Source organism: Paroedura picta, chromosome 1 (genome assembly GCF_049243985.1).
Source record: "Paroedura picta isolate Pp20150507F chromosome 1, Ppicta_v3.0, whole genome shotgun sequence".
NCBI lineage: Eukaryota > Metazoa > Chordata > Lepidosauria > Squamata > Gekkonidae > Paroedura > Paroedura picta.
The window spans coordinates 15216819-15239862 of NC_135369.1; the positions used below are offsets into that span (position 1 = coordinate 15216819).

The 23044-nt window shown below is 50.2% G+C and overlaps 1 protein-coding gene across 1 annotated transcript; it reads right to left on the reverse strand.

The window, feature by feature from the left end:
* Window positions 1-5672: 5672 nt before the first annotated feature.
* On the reverse strand, window positions 5673-17891 carry CFAP126 (cilia and flagella associated protein 126). The gene is made up of 5 exons (XM_077323325.1): window positions 17796-17891; window positions 16410-16472; window positions 15479-15559; window positions 11587-11763; window positions 5673-6780 (listed from the first exon to the last, which is right to left on the reverse strand). Exons 1-5 carry the CDS (start codon window positions 17820-17822, stop codon window positions 6172-6174), a joined length of 957 nt encoding a protein of 318 aa, XP_077179440.1. The 5' UTR covers window positions 17823-17891; the 3' UTR covers window positions 5673-6171.
* Window positions 17892-23044: the final 5153 nt, after the last annotated feature.

Sequence of the window (23044 nt, forward strand, 5' to 3'; positions counted from 1 at the left end):
AGCACACCTTGTGCCTCTAGGTGGCGTAGCCAGGAAAGGTGCTTTCGGCTACGGTTCCTTGCAAGACTCCATTGAAGTCAGCCTACGGTTCTATCAGCGGTGCTGTTTCCTAAATCGGTCCAACCGTCGCTTTGTGCCATTCTGGCACCCTATAGCAGAGATGTCCAAACTGTGGCTCTCCAGATGCCCATGGACTATGATTCCCATGAGCCCCTGCCAGTGGCAGGGGCTCATGGGAATTGTAGTCCACGGGCATCTGGAGAACCCAAGTTTGGTCACTCCTGCCCTACAGTATGGGATAAAACCTTAGGGTTGTTTAGTTGGCCTGCTCAGCAGAATTCCAAACTGAAAACAAAGGACTATTCTGAGCAGAGAGTCCAAATCCCCCAGTCTAGGCTGTGCCTGGATTTTTGACGCTATAAATAAAGGGGGAGGGGGTGGAAAGGGAACCAACCTGTTTATCTCTCCCTCCCCCTTCCTGGGTGCTTCTATCAAAAGGGGGATGAGGCACAGATCTCCCACCTGGCTTCTTTAAGAGCCGAGTGCTTTGATGATCAAAGATAGAGATTCTCCTGTGACACCTTCTCTGCTGCTAAACCAATTACATGGGCCCATTAGGTGGTATAATTCTGTCTCCCCCCCCCCCACATTGTGTCTCCCTCCCTCCCCCTGTGATCTTCATCGTGCACTGCTTGTTAATGAGCTCGGATGCCTTACGGGTTCCAGAACAGATTCTGTCGCCGTTCAGCGAACTAATTAGCTTGGGTGCATTGTGTTTTTTTCCTTTTTGACAGATTTCCCTTTCCCAAACGTTCTCGGGAAGGAAACGGTGAAACAGCTCCTATTCGCACTTTCTAGCGAAAACATGCATAGATTCGGCATGTACCTCTGAAAGGATCAGATTGACCATTAACTAGATAAAGGGGGGGGGGTTTAAACCACCATCATAAATGCATTGAATACAATACAATTATTTGATGTACCTATGAAGAAAAAAGTATACAGGACTAGAGGGACCACTGGTCTGATCCAGCAGGGCTCTTCTTATGTTCTTGCACTGTGTACGCGCATTGTACATGTGTTCGGGTCCTCACTGGGACCCCATGGTGAGCGTATTACACCAGTGCTCTCCCAGCTGCGCTGGCTGCAGATTGGAGACCGAATCGGGTTCAGGGATTTGATCCTGACATTCAAAGGACTGCCTCTTCCACTACACCAGCCTTTCTCGACTTTTTTTACCGTTGAGAAACCCCGGAAACATTCTTCAGGCTTCAAGAAACCCCAGAAGTGGCAGGATCATGTAGAATATGGTTGGGAAGCAGAGCTGTGGACACGCCACCTGGGGCCCCTCCCCTTCAGACCCATCATTGGCCATTTTGAAAGGTGTTGGCGGGTCAACGTGACCATGTACGGTCCTATCACCCGATAAATGTTTCACAATTTTTAAAAATATTTACAAAATTAATTCCCACCCATTCGGGAAACCCTTCCAGGACCATCCAGAAAGCTTGTGCTACACCCTCTTGAGAGAGTTAAGACTGCAGGATCAAAATTCACTCAGGATCCCTGGCCCCAAAGAAATAATATGGGCCTCGGCCAGGATTTTCTACCCTGGGACCCAAGCAGGTGGGGCACTCTGCCTCATGAGATGAGACCCTTCCAGGACAATTCCTGAGGACCAGTCAGACCGACCTCATCTGCCAGGCCTATGGTTGAGGCCAGGGAAGCAGACCCCCATCAAACACCGACCCCTCTACCCGAAAACCATCCAAAGAGATCCACTCAAGGGCCAACCGACCCCTCCTCCCCAAAAAAGGTTCTTAACTGTGAAGAGACAGCTTTTAACTAAACTAATTTTAGAACCTAATCAGTTATGTAATTAATGTTTTCTATTGTTTAGATCAGTTGATCAGTTCTATGAAGCCCTACAACACCTTCTAGAAGCAACGCCCAAAAATGATGTGCTTATCATCATGGGGGATTGGAATGCTAAAGTAGGAAGCCAAAAGATAACCGGGATAACAGGCAAGTTTGGCCTTGGAGTACAAAATGAAGCAGGGCACAGGCTGGTAGAATTTTGTCAAGAGAATACAATGGTCATAGCAAACACTCTTTTCCAGCAACCCAAGAGACGACTCTACACATGGACATCACCAGACGGTCAACACAGAAATCAGATTGACTATGTGCTCTGCAGCCAAAGATGGAAAAGTTCTATCCAGTCAATAAAAACAAGACCAGGAGCTGATTGTGGTTCAGATCATGAGCTTCTTGTTGCAAAATTTAGGCTTAAATTGAAGAAAGTAGGGAAAAGCACTAGGCCACTCAGGTATGAACTAAATCATATCCCTGACGAATACACAGTGGAGGTGGCAAATAGATTTAAGGAATTAGATCTGATAGACAGAGTGCCTGAAGAACTATGGACGGAGGTTCGCAACATTGTACAAGAGGTAGCAACTAAAACCATCCCAAAGAAAAAGAAATGCAAGAAATCAAAATGGCTGTCTGAGGAAGCTTTACAAATAGCTAAGGAGAGAAGGGAAGTGAAAGGCAAGGGAGAAAGAGAAAGATACACCCAATTGAATGCAGAATTCCAGAGAAAAGCTAGAAGAAATAAGAATGCCTTCTTAAATGAACAGTGCTAACAAATAGAAGAAAACAATAGAATGGGGAGGACCAGAGATCTTTTCAAGAAAATTGGAGATATGAAGAGAACGTTTCATGCAAAGATGGGTATGATAAGGGACCAAAATGGTAGGGACCTCACAGAAGCAGAAGAGATCAAACAAAGGTGGCAAAATTATACAGAAGAACTATACAAGAGCGAGCTTAACATCCCTGATGACCACAATGGGGTAGTTACTGACCTGGAGCCAGACATCCTGGAATGTGAAGTCAAATGGGCCTTAGGAAGTCTGAGCAACAATAAAGCTAGTGGTAGTGACAGCATTCCAGTTGAACTATTCAAAATCTTAAAGGACGATGCAGTAAAAGTGCTACACTCAATATGCCAGCAAATTTGGAAAACTCAACAATGGCCACAGGATTGGAAAAGGTCAGTTTACATTCCAATCCCAAAGAAGGGCAATGCCAAAGAATGTTCAAACTACCGCACCATCGCACTAATTTCTCATGCTAGCAAAGTTATGCTCAAAATCCTACAAGCTAGGATCCAGCAATATGTGGACCGAGAACTTCCAGAAGTACAGGCAGGATTTCGAAGAGGCAGAGGAACTAGAGATCAAATTGCCAACATACGCTGGATCATGGAGAAAGCTAGGGAGTACCAGAAGAACGTCTACTTCTGCTTCATTGACTATGCTAAAGCCTTTGATTGTGTGGAGCACAACAAATTGTGGCAAGTTCTTAAAGAGATGGGAATACCAGAGCATCTTATTTGTCTCTTGAGAAATTTATATGCAGGTCAAGAAGCAACAGTGAGAACTGAACATGGAATCACTGACTGGTTCAAAATTGAGAAAGGAGTTCGGCAAGGCTGTATACTGTCGCCTTGCCTATTTAACTTGTATGCAGAGCACATCATGAGAAATGCGGGATTAGAGGAGTCACAAATTGGGATCAAGATTGCAGGAAGAAATATCAACAACCTCAGATATGCAGATGATACCACTCTAATGGCAGAAAGTGAAGAGGAACTAAAGAGCCTGTTGATGTGGGTGAAGGAGGAGAGTGCCAAAGTTGGCTTGAAACTCAACATCAAGAAAACAAAGATCATGGCATCCGGCCCTCTCAATTCCTGGCAAATAGAAGGGGAAGAAATGGAGATAGTGACAGATTTTATTTTCCTGGGCTCCAAGATCACTGCAGATGGGGACTGCAGCAAAGAAATTAAAAGACGCTTGCTCCTGGGGAGGAAAGCTATGGCAAATCTAGACAGCATCCTAAAAAGCAGAGACATCACCCTGCCAACAAAAGTGCGTTTAGTCAAGGCTATGGTCTTCCCAGTTGCAATGTATGGCTGCGAAAGTTGGACCATAAGGAAGGCCGAGCGTCAAAGAATTGAGGCTTTTGAACTCTGGTGCTGGAGAAGACTCTTGCGAGTCCCTTGGACTGCAAGGCGAATAAACCAGTCAGTCCTAGAGGAGATCAGCCCTGACTGCTCTTTAGAAGGCCAGATCCTGAAGATGAAACTCAAATATTTTGGCCACCTCATGAGAAGGAAGGACTCCCTGGAGAAGAGCCTAATGCTGGGAGAGATCGAGGGCAAAAGAAGAAGGGGACGACAGAGAATGAGGTGGATGGATGGAGTCACTTAAGCAGTAGGTGCAAACTTAAATGGACTCCGGGGAATGGTAGAGGACAGGAAGGCCTGGAGGATCATTGTCCATGGGGTCGCGATGGGTCGGACACGACTTCGCACATAACAACAACAACAATTGTTTAGAATTTCTGGACGGAATGTTTGATTTTGTTGTTACTCGCCCTGAGCCTGCAAGGAAGGGTGAGCTACAAGAATAGAGGTTTTTAAATATATATATATATTAATATTTGCCGTAACTTGGGAACAGGACTATAAATATCCTTGAAATGCAGGGATTTTCCCTGGGGTGGCACTTTGGAAAAAATAGTTGCCAGCACTCAGTTGGGAAATTTGTGGAGATCTAGAGAGCCTGGCTGGGGGACGGGACGGGGGGGACGGGGCTCCATAGGGTACTGTGCAATCTTCAGTCACAACTTCCAGCCTGCTCCGGTCTACATGTCCCAACATGTCAAAGCATCCCCTTACTTCCCTCTCTACACTCAGTGTCTAATCAAGCCACCAAAGGAGTGCTTAAAGCAGGGGTAGTCAAACTGCGGCCCTCCAGATGTCCATGGACTACAATTCCCAGGAGCATTCGCTGGCAGGGGCTCCTGGGAATTGTAGTCCATGGACATCTGGAGGGCCGCAGTTTGAGTACCCCTGGCTTAAAGTAATAAAATGTAGCATTTTCAGACATCTGATGCTAAAAGCCCTCCAAGAACTTCAGCAAAATCAGCAGTGGTTCTATTTGGGGAAGGATTTTAGCAAATCTTACCTTGTTGGAGATCTTTAGACGCAACCTAAACACCCGTCTGCCGTTTTGGCTCTAGGTCTTGGATTTCTTGCATTGGCCAGGGGGCTGATTTATTATTATTTATTTACTTATTTATTACATTTCTCAACTGCCGCTCTTGGTCCAGCCGGCTCGTTGCGATTTACAACTAGATGGTCTACATCAGTGGTCCCCAACCTTTTTATCACCAGGGACCGGTCAACGCTTGACAAATTTACTGAGGCCTGGGGGGGACGGGGGGTAGTCTTTTGCCGAGGGACGTTGCCGCTGCCTGAGCCCCTGCTCGGCTTACTTTCCAGCCGGCGCCCCTGACTTCCTGCCGCCCGCTGGGGGGCGCTGCCAGCAGCAGCTGCACAGTGTCACACCAAGGGGGAGCCCCAGCCATGGCGGCTGCCGGAGAACACCAAAGGTGAGCCAGCGGCAGAGTGGCAGGGCAGCCCCCGAGGCAGCAGCCGGGGAGGAGGAGGAGCTCCGGCTCAGTACTGACTGATCTATGGACCGGTCCCGGTCTCCGGACTGGGGGTTGAGGGCAGCTGGTCACTGTCTCTAAGAAGACTTTTCCTTTTGGGTCAGTCCGACAGCCCTAAGTGAAACAAAACCTCCGGAAAGAGCGGACTGTTTTTCCGGGTTAGCTTTATTTAGTATCTATTACCACGAAAACACCAGGTAGGTTATGACGGCGCCGTTCCTCCATCGACGGTCCCCGTGCTTTTTTCTTTTTTAATCGCAGAGCTCAGGTTGTATCGATCAGCCCACGCCCGATCAGGTGTATCTTCTCCTGGGCAGTGAGAATGCCACCCTCCCCTTGTTTTCCAGGGGCAAGCTGGGAACGGAGTGGCTTCCATGGCCGGGCTGGGCTGTCCTTTTCAGGATGGAAGGTGTTTCTCGCAGGGATGCTAGCCGATAAATGCAAAACGGAAAGGAAACCAGGAGACGTGGTGAGGCCGAAACGCAGGTGCCTTGAGACGAGATGGGGAAAGGGAGGAGAGGAGAGGAGAGGAAAGGCAGAAAAGACGAAGGGGGGCGAAACCTAGAAGGGCTTGAAAAACATGAGCAAAATGGCTGGTTTTAGTCATTGGTAATAGAATTTTTGATTTGACCGTCAGAGAGGCGTTCAATAGGACGGCTGCTCCGGGCAAGATGGAGGTCTTTGGGCCGATTCGCTCCAGTCCTCGTCCAATCCCGTCGGGGTCTTCCGAACCTCCGAGGCGTGGCTCCCCTTTGTGGCGGGCCGGCTGGATGCCACGGCCTCGGGCAAAAGGCTGTTCTTGGGATTTGCCTCCATAGACCCTGGGCAGTGGGCGGCCAAGAGCTCGGGGCTGCTGATCCCTTTGGGTTTCCTTTCCAGCGACCGGGGCCGGCCTGAAGGGGGGGCCTCGGCAGAGGTGGCTCTCCTGGGCGTGGGCTCCCTGCTGCCGGGACGGCTCAGGGCCGGGGCTTTGGGGGGCATGGCGCAGTCTTTGAGACGGACGTCCATGGTGCCCGGCTGGCGGGAGAGCGGGATTTCGCTGGCGCTTCTCAGCCTCGACTCCTTGGGGTCTTCGACGTCCAGCGAACCGTCTTCTTTGAGCCGGACGTCAATGCAGCCCGGCTGGCGTGAGAGGGGGCCTTTGGGAGTGGCGGTGCCAATGTGCTTGATCTCTCCTTGAGCGGGCATCTTGGCCGCCGAATCCGGACGCTGCGGGCGTCCGGGTTTGGCAGGGGCCTCTTTCGGGTCGCTAGGCTGCAGGGGACAACGGGAACGATGGCATTTAAATCCGGAGCTAAGCAAAATGCTTTGCACTTATCATAATTAAAACTACCTGGTAAGAGCAGTTTAGGAAAATGGCCAGGTGGGTCATTTGCCCACAACGGCTTCTGATTGGCTGTGCAGATTAACAGGCACCCTGTTAACCGGAGTTCCTGCCTGAGATGTCAGAGTCACGGTTAGAGTTCTATAGAACCTGGCAGAGATGCCAGCCGGTAAATGGCTCCTGCAGCGGCCATTTTGTGACTGGGCCCACTGCCCTGTGTCAGAATTGCAAAGATGGCTGCAGGCTCAAAGAGCGTAGGAACCCCTGCCTTAAAGGCTAGGAGAGTAATCCTAGATCTGCTAAGGCAGTCTCAAGTGGTCCTTAGGATCCCAAACACACTTTGAGTCAAAGTGTGGTCTGGGAATGACAATAAAGATCTAAACCACAAACAATACAATATCTGTACAAGCACAGTCCAGTGGACTCCACACAGGGTGACGGGCTGTATAACAAATCAAATCCATTTTTACTTCTAAGATACTCATCATCAGCCCTTGGCTTATTCTAGGGCAGGGGTAGTCAAACTGCGGCCCTCCAGATGTCCATGGACTACAATTCCCAGGAGCCCCTTGCCAGCGAATGCTGGCAGGGGGCTCCTGGGAATTGTAGTCCATGGACATCTGGAGGGCCGCAGTTTGACTACCCCTGCTCTAGGGGGTCCTGAACCTTTTTGAGCCTTTCAGCGCCTTTGAAACACTGAGACAGGTAAAAATCACAAAATGGCTGCCGCAAGAGGAGGGGCCAAGCACTAAATGGCTGTCCCAGGAGGTGGAGCCAAAACCAAACAAAAACACACAAGAAGCTGAAGTGTGGGGAAGAGGTGGGATGATTTGAAATTCTATGCTGGGACGGAGGAGCGAATAAAAGCCATACCGTGGGGGCAACTGCTGCTGGAACAACGTCATTTTAATCTGGGCAGCCAATCAGACCTCTCATGGCCAGTCAGCAACTCTGCTGGCAAGAGGCCCACCTGGCCCCGCCCACTTTCTATGACCATTTTGTGGGGACCAGGAAAGGGGTCACCGGCAATGTGGGCACCATGTTGAGAACCCCTACCAAAAGGGTATCCAGAAATGCCAGTATGGTATAATAGTTAGACCAGCCTTTTTAACCTTTTGATTGTGAAGGAGCCCCTGAAATAATTTTTCAGACTTTGAGAAGCCCCAGAAGTGATGTCAGCTGGCCCCTGCCACACCCAGGAAGTGACATCACTACCCATGCCTTTAGCCCTCCTTTTGCTCTCTTCCCCACACCTGTACTACAGACCTCTGGTTGGGAATCCCTGAGTCAGACTGTTGGACTTAGATCTGGAAGACTTAAATTTGAATCCCCATTCTGCCATGGAAGCTTGCTGGGGGATTTGGGGGCAGACACACATGCAGCCTAACCTACCTCACAGGGTTGTTGTGAAGCTAAAATCCAATAATATAAGATACACCATGTGAGCCAAAATTGGTGGCCTCTAATCTGGAGAACCCGGTTTGATCCCCTCCCTCCTCCACATGCAGCCAGCTGGGTGACCTTGGGCTAGTTAATGTTCTCTTAGAGCAGTTCTTTCAGCCCCACCTCCCTCCCAGGATGTCTGTTGTGGGGAGAAGAAGAAGAAGGTTTTTGTAAGCTGCTTTGGGACACCTTCAGGGAGTGAAAAGCACGGAATAAAAAAACAGTCCTTCTCTCTTTTCTCCCTAATTATTACTTCCAAGTGCGGCTCGCTCCATTGAAGAGAAATCCCTCTTTCCATAGCTGGCCCTTCATAAAACAAACACTTTGAATGAGCCTGTTAAATTGATTCCACTCGCTCGCTTTGCAGTTTGACAGCTTCGTACAGGAGCATTTTGTAGCAGACACCTCACAGAAGCTAGACCAAATTACTGGGGCCAGCGGCTGGCACGAGTGTAGCCGAATGAAGGGCCCAGCTCCAATGGGGGGGGGGGGGTGCTGGCCCAAGTGGGTTCCAGGCAGTGGTCAAGGGAGCAGCGCCAGAAGGTCAGTGCAGAAGGGGTTTCTTCAGTATTCCCAGAGCCTGGGCGTTAATCTCCCATTTCTTGGTTGTCCGAAACCTCTGTTTGGGCAAAGCCCCCTCCCCCTTTAAAACACGTCTAAGTCTCCAGTTTCTCTTCTGCACTTCCTGCTTCCTTGTTTCTCCAGCCCAGCCCCCAACACTGAAGCCATTGAGACAGCACTGCACCCCAAGGCAAGTTTCCGGACCACAGGACATCCCTGCAACTAGAAGACAGTGTCCTAAAAGGGGACTTTGGAGAGGGTTTTTAAATTTGCAAGCACCGGACTTTCAACTGGGTACCATGGCCCTGGCCGTCATGGCCCGGGCTCGTCAATTCTGTGATGTATCGATGTTTTTAAATTTTTTATGGGTATACTTTATTGCAATAAATATTTGCATTTTAAAATTATCCTTGTAGCTCAGCCTTCGGGTTCCTAACTAATTTGGCAAGAGAAAGGCATGGGGTGTACAGTCCTTAAATAAAAGCAGCGTTCTCTGAGGCCAAGGGCATTGGATGCTCCAGCTGCTTCCCCTGCGGTGACCTGAATAGTTTATTGCTCATTTTGCAGGAGAGGTTGACAGGAAAGGGTTAAGGCCAGAACACTAAATCATGCAGGGAACCAGTGTGTATACTCCTCTATGAATGAGGGTTTTGGGTTTTGCAGCACCACCAGGGTGTTACAGTAGAGACCCAGATACGAATCCTCGCTCTTGCTGAGTAGATAAAATTGAAAGGGTACAGAGGAGAGTGACGAGGATGATCTGGGGCCAAGGGACCAAGCCCTATGAAGATAGGTTGAGGGACTTGGGAATGTTCAGCCTGGAGAAAAGGAGGTTGAGAGGGGACATGATAGCCCTCTTTAAGTATTTGAAAGGTTGTCACTTGGAGGAGGGCAGGATGCTGTTTCTGTTGGCTGCAGAGGAAAGGACATGCAGTAATGGGTGTAAACTACAAGTACAATGATATAGGCTAGATATCAGGCGGAAAATTTTCACAGTCAGAGTAGTTCAGCAGTGGAATAGGCTGCCTAAGGAGGTGGTGAGCTCCCGCTCACTGGCAGTCTTCAAGCAAAGGCTGGATACACACTTTTCTTGGATGCTTTATTATTATTATTATTATTATTATTATTATTATTATTATTATTATTATTATTATTATTATTATTATATTTATATTTATACCCCGCCTCCCCCCGAAGGCTTGAGGCGGCTTACATAAACCCGTCCCCTAAAACCATAAAATGACAATAAAAACCAATGATTTACAATAATTGTAACAGCGATGCTGTTTAGGATGCTTTGGGCTGATCCTATGTTGAGCAGGGGGTTGGACTAGATGGCCTCTATGGCCCCTTCCAACTCTATGATTCTGTGGTTCTATGAGTGACATTATGCCAGTTAATCTTCCCTAAGCTACCGCAGGAGGCAGTTGTGGGGGAAAAAATGGCAGGGAGGAGAAGAACGTCAGCAGTTTTGGCTCTCCACCGGGAAGAAAAGCAGGGCATAAATATCTATATAATTAAAACCACGGTCGCTGTTTTGTTTGTTTTGTACACAAGCACTTCTCTCCTGGCACATCATTCATGGAATGCAGCTGGAGAATTACTGGCATGCTGGCAGAGCCGCTGCTGACGGGGTATTTTTGAAATGAGAACAGAGTAAGAAAATCCCCAAAGAAACAATGACAGTTCCAAGCAAAAGCCAACCACTGAAACCAGGTGGGTGCAAAGAGGTGGCATTTGCTCCAGTACATTTTACGATTCGTGCCTCTGCCTGTGATGCAGCTGCAGGGACCGGGATGCGATTCCCAGGTTTGGCAAAGATCCAGTGCACGGCTATGCACAGGGTTGGGTTGGTATAGAGCAAGCTTGGTGTGGTGGTTAGGAGTGCAGACTTCTAATCTAGTGAGCTGGGTTTGATTCCCCGCTCCCCCACATGCAGCCAGCTGGGTGACCTTGGGCTTGTCACGGCACTGATAAAGCTGTTCTGACCGGGCAGTGATATTAGGGCTCTCTCAGCCTCACCCACCACAGGGTGTCTGTTGTGGGGAGAGGAAAGGGAAGGCGACTGTAAGTCGCGTTGAGACTCCTTCAGGTAGAGAAAAGCGGCATATAAGAACCAACTCTTCTTCTTCTTCAGTAATCTCAGGGCTCTCTCAGCCTCATCTCCCTCACAGGGTGTCTGTTGTGGGGAGAGGAAAGGGAAGGCGACTGTAAGCCGCTTTGAGACTCCTTTGGGTAGAGAAAAGCGACATCTAAAAACCAACTCTTCTTCTTCAGTTATCTCAGGGCTCTTTCAGCCTCATCTTCCTCACAGGGTGTCTGTTGTGGGGAGAGGAAAGGGAAGGCGAATGTAAGAAGCTTTGAGACTTTTTCGGGTAGAGAAAAGCGGCATAGAAGAACCAGCTCTTCTTCTTCTTCAGTTATCTCAGGGCTCTCACAGCCTCACCCACCTCACAGGATGTCTATTGTGGGGAGGGGAATGGGAAGGCGACTGTAAGCCCCTCTGAGCCTCCTTCGGGTAGAAAAAAGCAGCCTAAAAGAACCAGCTCTTCTTCCTTCTGGCCAAGCCTGCTGGGAAGGGGCCAGGAGAGATGCCAAGGCCCTCCAAAGCCCCCCCCCAGCGGTACAGAAATTGATTGGCATCAACCCCTGAACCTCCGATGACGACTGATGGGCATCCTTCGCCTGATGCATGGCCATCTCCTGAGCCGTCCCTGCCTGCCCCTGGTTACCTTGCCGGTGATCTCTGGGACCAGGCCGTTGCAGGCGGTGTTCAGAGCCTTGGACTTGCTGATCCACTCCGTGAGCTGGGCGGCAGCATCGACCGAGCGGGACGTCAGGCTCACTCTGGCAGGCGGTATCTTCAGCGGCATATCCCAGGTGCCCAGGTAGGTGCCCCACGGGGAAGCCTGCAGAAGGGCAACAGCACAGTGAGAGACCCCACCCTCTCTCTCTCTCTCTCTCTCCCCTGAGGATACCTGAGCAAGGAGGAGCTGGGTGGCGCAGGCTGGCCTGATCTTGTCAGACCTCAAAAGCTAAGCAGGGTTAACTCTGGTTAAGACTTGGATGGGAGGCTGCTGAGAAATCTCAGGCTTGCTAAGCAGAGGCAGGCCATGGCAAACTGACTTGAAAACTTTAGCCTTTTTCAGTCTTTTGGCCGCGGAGGAACTCCTGAAACACTGGAAGTGGTGCCAGACCCCTTCAGAGAAACGGGTGCAGAAGGGAGAAGTGGGAGCCAGCCGATTGATCAACTGATCGATGAATTCTTTATCATTTCCATTGTGGAGAAAGAGAGATGAGAACTGTAGAGCAGTGGTTCTCAGCCTTCCTAATGCCGCAACCCTTTAATACTGTCCCTCCTGTTGTGGTGACCCCCAACCATAAAATTAGGCAAGGGTTCTTTCATGGAAATTAAACCAAAACTGACCAATGGCGTGAAGATCCATGGTTCAGGATTGTCTATAAATTGTTTTTTTTCTGGGGTTTCTCAGTTCAGTTCTTCCTCTTGTCCCACCATGCCCATCTCGCTCTTTTCCACTGCTCCAGACAGACGAACGTCTATCTCGATCTACCCCGCCAGACTGTTGTGTGGATGGCACCCTCCTGGCCCAGCTACTTGCCCTGCCGCGACCCCCAAAGGACCCCCAGGTTAAGAACCACTGCTCTAGAGCAGGGGTAGTCAACCTGTGGCCCTCCAGATGTCCACGGACTACAATTGTATTCCACAGACATCTGGAGGGCCACAGGTTGACTACCCCTGCTCTAGAGGAACAGGGAAAGTGGACTGCAGGGGCGTCTAGCGATGTCATTGGCCGCCTGAATTTCCGGGAAAGCCCAGCGTCCCCCAGCACCCTCGTTGGGAATCCCTGTCTTACATAGGCACAAGAAGCCCACTGCAAATTTGGATGCTGTTTTCTACCATCAGTGGATGAGATGTGCTAAGATAGGATATGGGCCTTCCAATCACAGCCTTAAATCTATCAGAATTTAACAATATCTTGCCGGGAGGCCCAGGCTGGCCCAAACTTGTCAGATCTCAGAAGATCAGCTGCCTTGCCCCTGGTTTGGATAATTTGGATAACTAATAATTTGGATGGGTGACGTCCAAGGAAGTCCAGGATTCCAGCACAGAGGCAGGCAACGGCAAATCTTTTACAGATATTTTAAAATTTAAAACAGCCCACCCATCCCTTGCCAGAGGAAGCCATGCTCCACCTCTAATTCCAGCACTTCAGGAGTCTCTTGTCATGATCCCATGAGGATTAGAAACTTTGTATCCCTTGCAAGTTAAAATTTGCTCACTCCACATACTGGTTAGTGGGCCAGGAACTCACATTCTGCCCCCAGTTTATGGCTGAGGTCCTCCCGTTGTTACTGCAGTCAGGAAGTTCTCCATCTTGCCATCATGAGACCCAGACAGAGATTCCTGCCTCTCCCTCCATCCTCGCCAGGTAGACTCGATCAGAACTCCTGTCTAGAATGGATTTCCTTGTAATAAAGGATCCATATTAGATGGCAAAGCTAACGGACTCTCTGTTTATTATTTTGTTTCTTACTAGCGGGCACGCTCCAGATGGCCGTTGCTGCCCTGTAAAGCTTTGTGCGCTCCGCTAATTGACCAAAATCAATAAAATCCCAACAAGCGACTAACAAGATTTCCAGTGTTTGCGCTTCTAAGGCTTAAGGCCTCCCTTCCTCGGATACAAGTGGGAATGGAAATCCCCCAGCCTTTTTATCCCGCCTTCTGACTGGCATATGAGGGGCTGCCGTTCCGAGGAAGGGAGGTTTGACTCTCTAATGCTCCAGCCCTGGAAATCTTGTAGGTCTCTTAAGGTCCTCCTGGGCTCGAGTCCAGAAATGCTGAGTTGATGAATAAATCATGTGGGTCATGTTCCATCATCTTACATAATTAATTTAGTCTATTTCGGGGACGAGTCAGGAGAAATGCCTTCAGCGCCCGAGAATGTACCTTCTGAGAATCTTCTAGGCCGGGGTTGCCATACTGTAGCTCTCCAGATGCCCATGGACTACATGCTGGCAGGGGCTCATGGGAATTGTAGTCCATGGACATCTGGAGAGCCACAGTTTGGCCACCCCTGCTTTAGGCCTTGCCACAGGATTCCAGGCTTACCTTCGGAACGATAAGGGACTCCAAAGGGCCTGTAAACTGGCGCTCTTCAAGGCCAACACACAGTGACATCAGAATCCCCCCCCCCTGGTCCCTTACTCTACCCCCTCATCTGAGCCTGGGAAGGTAAACTGAATTTTAGATCTACTGGAACCCAGGGTCTTTGGGAGCAGTGACAGAGCATGTTTTTTTTTTAAACTGGTACTTTAACTGTAAATGGTTTTTATAATTTTGTATATGGGAGTTTTAAATGTTGTTAGCCGTTCCCGGGACTGTTGTTAGAGAGGGGAGGCCTAAAGATCTGATGCATAAAACAAATGAAATAAAAATAGAAACTTGCTTCCCCAAAGCAGTTTATGGGGTTTCACAAAGCCTGAAGAAGGTTTCAGGGGTTTCTCAACGGTAAATAAGCTGAGAAAAGCTTCCTCAGTGCTCACAAATACTTTAAATATACGGAACACGCATTCAGAGAGTATTCTGTACTTTTCCACAAATCGGTGGTGTTTTTCCCCATGCTTTTTCGTCGAGCAAAGAATTCCTTATATATAAGGCCTCTCACAGTTTCAAGCTGGTGTGGAATTTCAAATAGCTCTGGATGCGCGTAACATCAACCAATTTGTGGAGTCAATGCATAGAATGTATTTACCCACCGGGAATATTTGTAAATTGTACAGTCTGACATTCAGACCCCTATAATGTTTTGAATGTGATATGTGAACCCTACATAATAAATATTTTCTTTGTTCTAGCTTCGAGCCGCAAGGGAGTGGCGGGATATAAATCTAATAATATTAATATTAATATTAATATTAATATTAATATTAATATTAATATTAATATTAATATTAATATTAATATTAATATTAATATTAATATTAATATTAATATTAATATTAATATTAATATTAATATTAATATTAATATTAATATTAATATTAATATTAATATTAATATTAATATTAATATTAATATTAATATTAATATTAACAATAACAATAACAATAACAATAACAATAACAATAACAATAACAATAACAATAATAATAATAATAATAATAATAGCAGCTTGACCCTTTTGACATAAATGTGGAACATTTCGGGTGAGTTTTATTGGGGGTTTTTTAAACCGAAAGAGATTTTTTTTCAGGGATATAGATTCATAATCCCTACCCCCCCTCCAATTTCTTACTTAAACTTTGTTATCTTCAGCCTGACCAATGGCCCATCAAGTAGCCATCCAAGGTCCCAGGTGAAGAGTTTCCATATTGCCTCCTACCTGATCCTTTGTAAATGGAGATCAGACCTGGGACCTTCTGCAAGCCCAGCAGATGCTCTATCACAGATCCAGAGCCCCTCCCTATAGCTGGCCAATAATTTCTCCACCTGCTCCTCCTAATTTTTATTGCTAAAAATGTCAATAGTTAGCTGGTAGGTGTTTTGCACAGCCCCTCCCACCCCCAAGCGCCAGTCGAGTTGCAGAACGAGAAGAGACTCACCTTTGAGCGTGGGACCGAAGGGAGTAGATGTCCTCGGTCATTGGCTATGAATTGAGTGTAGCCGTCTCGTGTAGAAGGGCGCTGGAAGGCAGAAGGCAGGAGGACAATCAGGGCAGTTGACACAGGAAGAGGAAGAAAAGAAGTAACAAGTTGATAGCTTTGCAAGATCTGGCCTAGCTGTGATGGTCCAACAGCCAAAGGCCCCCAGAAAGCTCCCAAGCTGTACACAGAGGCAACAGGACCTCCCCTGATGTTAGTTATTGGCATCTGGTGTTTAGCGGTACACTGCTCCTGAACTGTGAGGCTCCATTTCATTATTGTTCCCATTGCCTGACATATTTTCGGTCCTGGCCCCTAGCTGGTGGAATGAGCTACTGGAGGAGGTGCGGGCCCTGCGGGAGCTTTCGGCGTTCTGCTTTCGGCAAAATGGAGCTCTGCCACCAGGTGGGCAGGAAGATCTGATGGGCCCCCCAGCGTTAAAAGTGTAGCACCCGCAATGTGATCTGTGCTCCCTCCTCCTCCTCCTCCTCCTCCATTAGATTTCTGAGGGGCTAGCGGGTTAGTGACCCATATGGTTTTTAACTGTTTTAGGAGTCTATATTAATGTATCTCCGGATGGGTTTTAATGGGGTTTTAATGGGGTTTTGACGGACAGTTGTATCCCGCCACGAGCCTATTATGAAAGTGGCGGGCAATAGGTCGAATAAATAAATAAATAAATAAAATATTTGTATAGTTTCTTTTTAAAAAGCAGAACAAGAATACATGATAGCCAACCCCCTCCCCCAATCCCAGACTTCACCAAGAAGAAAGGGCAGCCAGTTCTGCCTCCTAATCTAGGCATCCCGAAAGGGATTTTTATGTCAAAAGCTGGAAGGTGGGGGCGGTGTCACCCCAGCTTCAAAGGAATCCATCCTTGAGAAAAACTCACCTGCTTACACACTCTAGGGAGGCTCCAGTTTTGCAAATTCCGGGGGATGTAAGCATCCTCATACTGCAAAAGAAGAGAGAGGGAGGGGCGGTTATGGAGGAGCACAACAATTTTGGGCTTTTTTGGGGGGGGGGCAGGATCTGCTGCTGCTAAAGAAGCACTAACCAGTTGCCAGATGCAGAGTTCATCTTGCTGCACCAGGCAGGAAGAATCTCAACTTTTGCTTCCTCATTTTTTTAAAAAATATGTATGGTTCTCTGTTATAATGTAAACCGCCCTGAGCCTCCGGGGAGGGCGGTATAGAAGTATGATAAATAAATAAATAAGTAAGTTTCTAGTCCTTATTGTTTGAAAAGGAATGTGTTAGGAAGGGTTAGAAAACAGATGAGGCAGCCGGATGAGGTTTCCAGTCCCCTGAAGTTTGGGGATTCATCTTGCTCCTTTGAATGACAAAAAAAATGTAGAACAATGACTCAAAACTTGGGGAAGGGGGTCTTTGCAGGGGAAGGGAAAGATTGGGGGGAGGGTGTACAGGAGTCTCCTTTCAGTCACGAGAGCTAGCTTTGGGGAGTTTTCAGAAAGCTAGGCTGAGGGTTCAATTGTATGGAGAGAGGCAGGGGAGGTAGAGAAAGGGGGCCAGGTGATAGCATTGCCAGGCTCCAGGCGGGACCTGGCCATCTCCTGGAGTTATAAATTATCCAGATTATAGAGATCAACTCCCTGGGAGGACATGGCTGCTTGGGAGGCTGGGTTGTATCCTATTCTCTCAGGGGTAGTCAAACTGCGGCCCTCCAGATGTCCATGGACCACAATTCCTAGAAGCCCCTGCCAGCAAATGCTGGCAGGGGCTTCTGGGAATTGTGGTCCATAGACATCTGGAGGGCCACAGTTTGACTACCCCTGTGCTGAGAGGTCCCTCCCCTCCCCAAACTCCACCTTCTCTCGACTCTACCCCCAAATCTCCAGGAATCTCCCAACCTGGAACTGGCAACCCCACTAACTGGGGAGAAGAAAGGGAAGGCGACTGTGAGCCGCTTTGAGACTCCTTCGGGTAGGGAAAAGCGGCATACAAAAACAAACTCTTATTTTTCTTCTAACTGTGGAGGGGGGAACTGTAGGATTGTCTCTTCGCTAAGGGAGTTGGTTTCCCTCCCCGGGGACCAAAGGTCTGGCAGGGATGGGGGTGAAACGGGAGGGGGCTTTTCGTTTGGAATGAAGCATTTGGGGGGGGGGGGAGTGTTTTCCTTGGGGGATGGGGTCAATAGCCAGGGAGATCCTCTCTAAACTGGGAGGAAACTGATAGGATAGCAAATTCCTTCCCTGACAGTGGAGAAAGGAAAGGGGGGGGATTCCTTCCTGGAAAATGACCCCCTCCCCCCCCTTTACCTGTCCAGAACTGTAATGCGTTGCCATCCTGGCTTCTTTGGTCCTTTGTTTGGGCTGGTCTCCTAGCAACCCTGGGGCAGGGACTGGGAGGGGGAGAGGTCAGCCAATGGGAACGTGTGCTCTTAAGCCACGCCCACAAAGCTCCCCTTTCCTCCCGCCTCCTTTCTTAACTGACCTGTCCGAACTCACCTGGGGGGCGCGCGCCCGGTTTCCTCCGCGTGGCGCAAGGAGGGATGCTCGCGGCTGCGGCGGTGGTCTCTGCGCGGGCCCGGCGATCCTGGCGCTAGGCTGCCCTTTTAAAGCGCAAGTCGCTAGTCCGCAAGGGGAGTTCCAATCGGAGACGTCACCGCTGCCGTCTCCTCTGGACGAGACTCTTGGCGGCGGGGGCGGCACGTTGCTTGCGTTTGTCGTAGGACACGTGCATGCAGAAATGAGCCGCGCGTGCCTCTGAGCGTGCACAGAGTGCGTCCCCTTGCAACCACTTCCTAAATTTTGGCTGTGGCTGGGGAAAAACCAGGTCCTGGTTGGGAAAAATGTGGTGATGGGAAGGACTTCAGTGGGGCAGAGCGCCAGAAAGTCCACCTTCTAAAACAGCAATTTGTTTCAGGGCAACTTGATGCAGTCCCCCACTGAGATTGGGCGGAGGAAGAAGAGTTAGTTTTTATACCTGGCTTTTTACTCCCCGAAGGAGTCTCAAAGCAGCTGACAATCACCTCCCCTTACTCTCCCTATGTCAGACACCCTGGGAGGTAGGTGGGGCTGAGAGAGCTCTGAGAGAACTGCCCTGTGAGAAGTGCTCTAAGAGAACTAGGACTAGCCCAAGATCCCCCAGCTGGCTGCATGTGGAGGACTTGATCCGAAGCGGCCACTCTTCACCATTCCACACTGGCAACAAACGTTGTTGTTGTTCTTGTTAATAATGTAAATGTTCTAAAATGTTTTATGTAAACTGCCCAGTATAAAAATCTAAATAAATAAATAAAAATAACTCCAATAACAACAACAACAACAACGGATCTAGGCAGATTGTGAGTAGGTGAGCAGAAGGGACTGTGCCAGTGCTTGGTTCTTGTGGCCCTTTCCTGCATGCCCAAACCAGACTGGCCAGGGACTATGCTTTTTTTTTGAGGGAGGATCATCTGGGCATGGAATTGGGGTCACTGTGGGTGGGCAGGTAGTTGTGAATATCCTGCATACTGCAGGGGGTTGGACTAGATGATCCTGGAGGTGCCCTCTAACTCTATGATCTCTGTCGCCTGCGGATCAGTTGTAATCCCAGGACATCTCCAGGCACTACCTGAAGGTTGGCAACCCCACTCTTGATCTGGCAACCTTGCCCTCCCATTGCATCAGGGGACCTTGCAAACCTACGGTGGTGCCTGACCTGCTGCCCTGGCTAAGCCTCCGTGTGAGCCAGCTTGTGACTTTTCATAGACTTTCTGTGTGTGTGTGTGTGTGATTTTGTGAAGGCAACAAAACCCAATAAAACTGGCTTGTGTTTCCATAAGCAGCCAATAGATATCTCATGACCTTTAAGTGCCAGAATCTCCACAGGGTGCTTTTGCGAAAGATTTACAACTTAATCAAGAAAAGCCACCATCCGTTATAAAAAGGAAAGGCCATATTTAATATTGCATTTGTCAGTTCCTATTAACACACTGGAACCAAAATAGCCTCTGTTAATAAGCACATATGCCCTTCCATTTCTCTCTCACTGATTAACAAGGCCCCGACAGCCGGTTTGGTTTAAGGATGGCGGTGCCAGGAAACCTGCATCCCAAACCTGAAGCTTGTTGAGGGGACTTGGACCAGTCCCTACCTCACAGGGTTGTTGTGAGGGTAAAAGGGACAATGAGAGAACAAGAAAGCTAGGGACCCAAAAATGGTGCCAGATGGATTAATCAGTCAAAGATGCAGTGGATTAATCTACTGCTGCAAATCGTGCTCACTTTCTTGAACATAAGTTGCCCATCGTTTTAAGTTCTGTGGATCTGGGTATGTTTTTCTCTGTGATGGACTGCGCTGCAGACTGGAAGACGACCCCTTCAGATCTGATTCTGTGTTTCACAGCTACTGCAAGCTGCAATCCGCATTGCCACAGGCTTGCAATCGCACAAGTTTGCCTTCAAACCCCCTGGCAAGGTTCTGCATTTTGTCACCTGCAAATCAAGACAGGACAAATGAGAGGTTCAGTCTATTTTACACGAGCAGGGTAGATATCAGGGGGAAGGATTTTTCTCATGTAGCACAACACTGCCCCCGTGTGTCCAGTTGGGTCCGTACATCTCTAGGTCATAATATTAGAAAAGAAGGGGCTCTAATGTATCTGCGTGGGAACTGGGGAAGTATGCAATTTTATGCACAGTATGAAGACAGCAGATTGAAACAACCCTGTCCCCTTCGCTTGTAACTTAGGGCTTTTAGTGAAGTTGATCATTGGCAGCACTTTCTGTACAATGTAAACATCAGGAGAGCCCTGCTGGGTCAGACCAGGGAGGATTCCTCCAGTGCAGCCTCCTGCCTCACACAGGGGCCAGCCAGTCCCTCTGCAGGGCCAGCCACAGGGCAGGGAGGCCAAGGCCTTCCCCTCATAAGGACACAGGAGAGCCCTGCTGGGTCAGACCAGGGAGGGTCCCTCCAGTCCAGCCTCCTGCCTCACACAGGGGCCAGCCAGTCCCTCTGCAGGGCCAGCAACAGGGCAGGGAGGCGGAGGCCTTCCCCTCATAAGGACACAGGAGGGCCCTGCTGGGTCAGACCAGGGAGGGTCCCTCCAGTCCAGCCTCCTGCCTCACACAAGGGCCAGCCAGTCCCTCTGCAGGGCCAGCAACAGGGCAGGGAGGCCGAGGCCTTCCCCTCATAAGGACACAGGAGAGCCCTGCTGGGTCAGACCAGGGAGGGTCCCTCCAGTCCAGCCTCCTGCCTCACACAGGGGCCAGCCAGTCCCTCTGCAGGGCCAGCAACAGGGCAGGGAGGCCGAGGCCTTCCCCTCATAAGGACACAGGAGGGCCCTGCTGGGTCAGACCAGGGAGGGTCCCTCCAGTCCAGCCTCCTGCCTCACACAAGGGCCAGCCAGTCCCTCTGCAGGGTCAGCAACAGGGCAGGGAGGCTGAGGCCTTCCCCTCATAGGAACACAGGAGAGCCCTGCTGGGTCAGACCAGGGAGGGTCCCTCCAGTCCAGCCTCCTGCCTCACCCAGGGGCCAGCCAGTCCCTCTGCAGGGCCAGCTACAGGGCAGGGAGGCCGAGGCCTTCCCCTCATAAGGACACAGGAGAGCCCTGCTGGGTCAGACCAGGGAGGGTCCCTCCAGTCCAGCCTCCTGCCTCACACAGGGGCCAGCCAGTCCCTCTGCAGGGCCAGCCACAGGGCAGGGAGGCCGAGGCCTTCCCCTCATAAGGACACAGGAGAGCCCTGCTGGGTCAGGCCAGGGAGGGTCCCTCCAGTCCAGCATCCTGCCTCACCCAGGGGCCAGCCAGTCCCTCTGCAGGGCCAGCCACAGGGCAGGGAGGCCGAGGCCTTCCCCTCATAAGGACACAGGAGAGCCCTGCTGGGTCAGGCCAGGGAGGGTCCCTCCAGTCCAGCCTCCTGCCTCACCCAGGGGCCAGCCAGTCCCTCTGCAGGGCCAGCAACAGGGCAGGGAGGCGGAGGCCTTCCCCTCATAAGGACACAGGAGAGCCCTGCTGGGTCAGACCAGGGAGGGTCCCTCCAGTCCAGCCTCCTGCCTCACCCAGTGGCCAGCCAGTCCCTCTGCAGGGCCAGCAACAGGGCAGTGAGGCCGAGGCCTTCCCCTCATAAGGACACAGGAGAGCCCTGCTGGGTCAGACCAGGGAGGGTCCCTCCAGTCCAGCCTCCTGCCTCACCCAGGGGCCAGCCAGTCCCTCTGCAGGGCCAGCAACAGGGCAGGGAGGCCGAGGCCTTCCCCTCATAAGGACACAGGAGAGCCCTGCTGGGTCAGACCAGGGAGGGTCCCTCCAGTCCAGCCTCCTGCCTCACCCAGGGGCCAGCCAGTCCCTCTGCAGGGCCAGCAACAGGGCAGGGAGGCTGAGGCCTTCCCCTCATAAGGACACAGGAGAGCCCTGCTGGGTCAGACCAGGGAGGGTCCCTCCAGTCCAGCCTCCTGCCTCACCCAGGGGCCAGCCAGTCCCTCTGCAGGGCCAGCAACAGGGCAGGGAGGCCGAGGCCTTCCCCTCATAAGAACACAGAAGAGCCCTGCTGGGTCAGGCCAGTGGTCCATCTAGCCCAGCATCCTATCTCTGTGTACCCTACAATCTGCCTTAAGTCCTGGGGAAAGGTAGATGACAAAAAAACAGACATAAAATCACAGTTGTAATCAAGCCAAAAACAAAATACGGCAAAAAAATGTATCAAATTGCTCCAAAAACCAACTTATAACGGAGTGAGAAGGCGGAGAGTGCAGATATCAGATTGCAAAACGCCACAAGGTGCCTGGAAGGGGGGCCATATAGACCTGGTGGAAGAGCTCATTCCACCAGGTAGGGGCCAGTACCGAAAAGGCCCTGGCCCTGGTCAAGGCCAGTCGGATGGTTATCTCAAAGTGGCTTACAATCGCCTTCCACAGACACCCTGTGAGGTAGGTGGGGCTGAGAGAGCTCTGACAGGTCTGCTCTGGGAGAACAGCACTATCAGGCCTATGACAAGCCCAGGATCAGCCAGCTGGCTGCATTGGGGGGAGCGGGGAATCAAACCTGGCTCACCAGTTAAGAAGCCACTACTCTTAACCACCACGTAGAGCCTCTTGTGGCGCAGGGTGGTAAGGCAGCAGAAATGCAGTCTGAAAGCTCTGCCCATGAGGCTGGGAGTTCGATCCCAGCAGCCGGCTCAAGGTTGACTCAGCCTTCCATCCTTCCGAGGTCGGTAAAATGACCCAGCTTGCTGGGGGGTAAACGGTCATGACTGGGGAAGGCACTGGCAAACCACCCCGTATTGAGTCTGCCATGAAAACGCTGGAGGGTCAGACATGACTCGGTACTTGCACAGGGGATACCTTTACCTTTACCCTTAACCACTGCACCATGCTGGCCCTGCTGCAGGTACATATTTATACCTTGAGGAAACTGGGACCAAAACTTTACTTCCGTCCTTGTCCGGGAACCTACTTCTGGAGCCAGGAAAGTGAAAGCCGGTGCAGCGTGGCCGTTGCCCTCCCCCATAAGGTGTGTGCGGTGGAACTGCACCCATAACTGCCAGCCTCCACCCACGGCAAGGCAGAGAGATAAGGGGCAAGAGTCCATA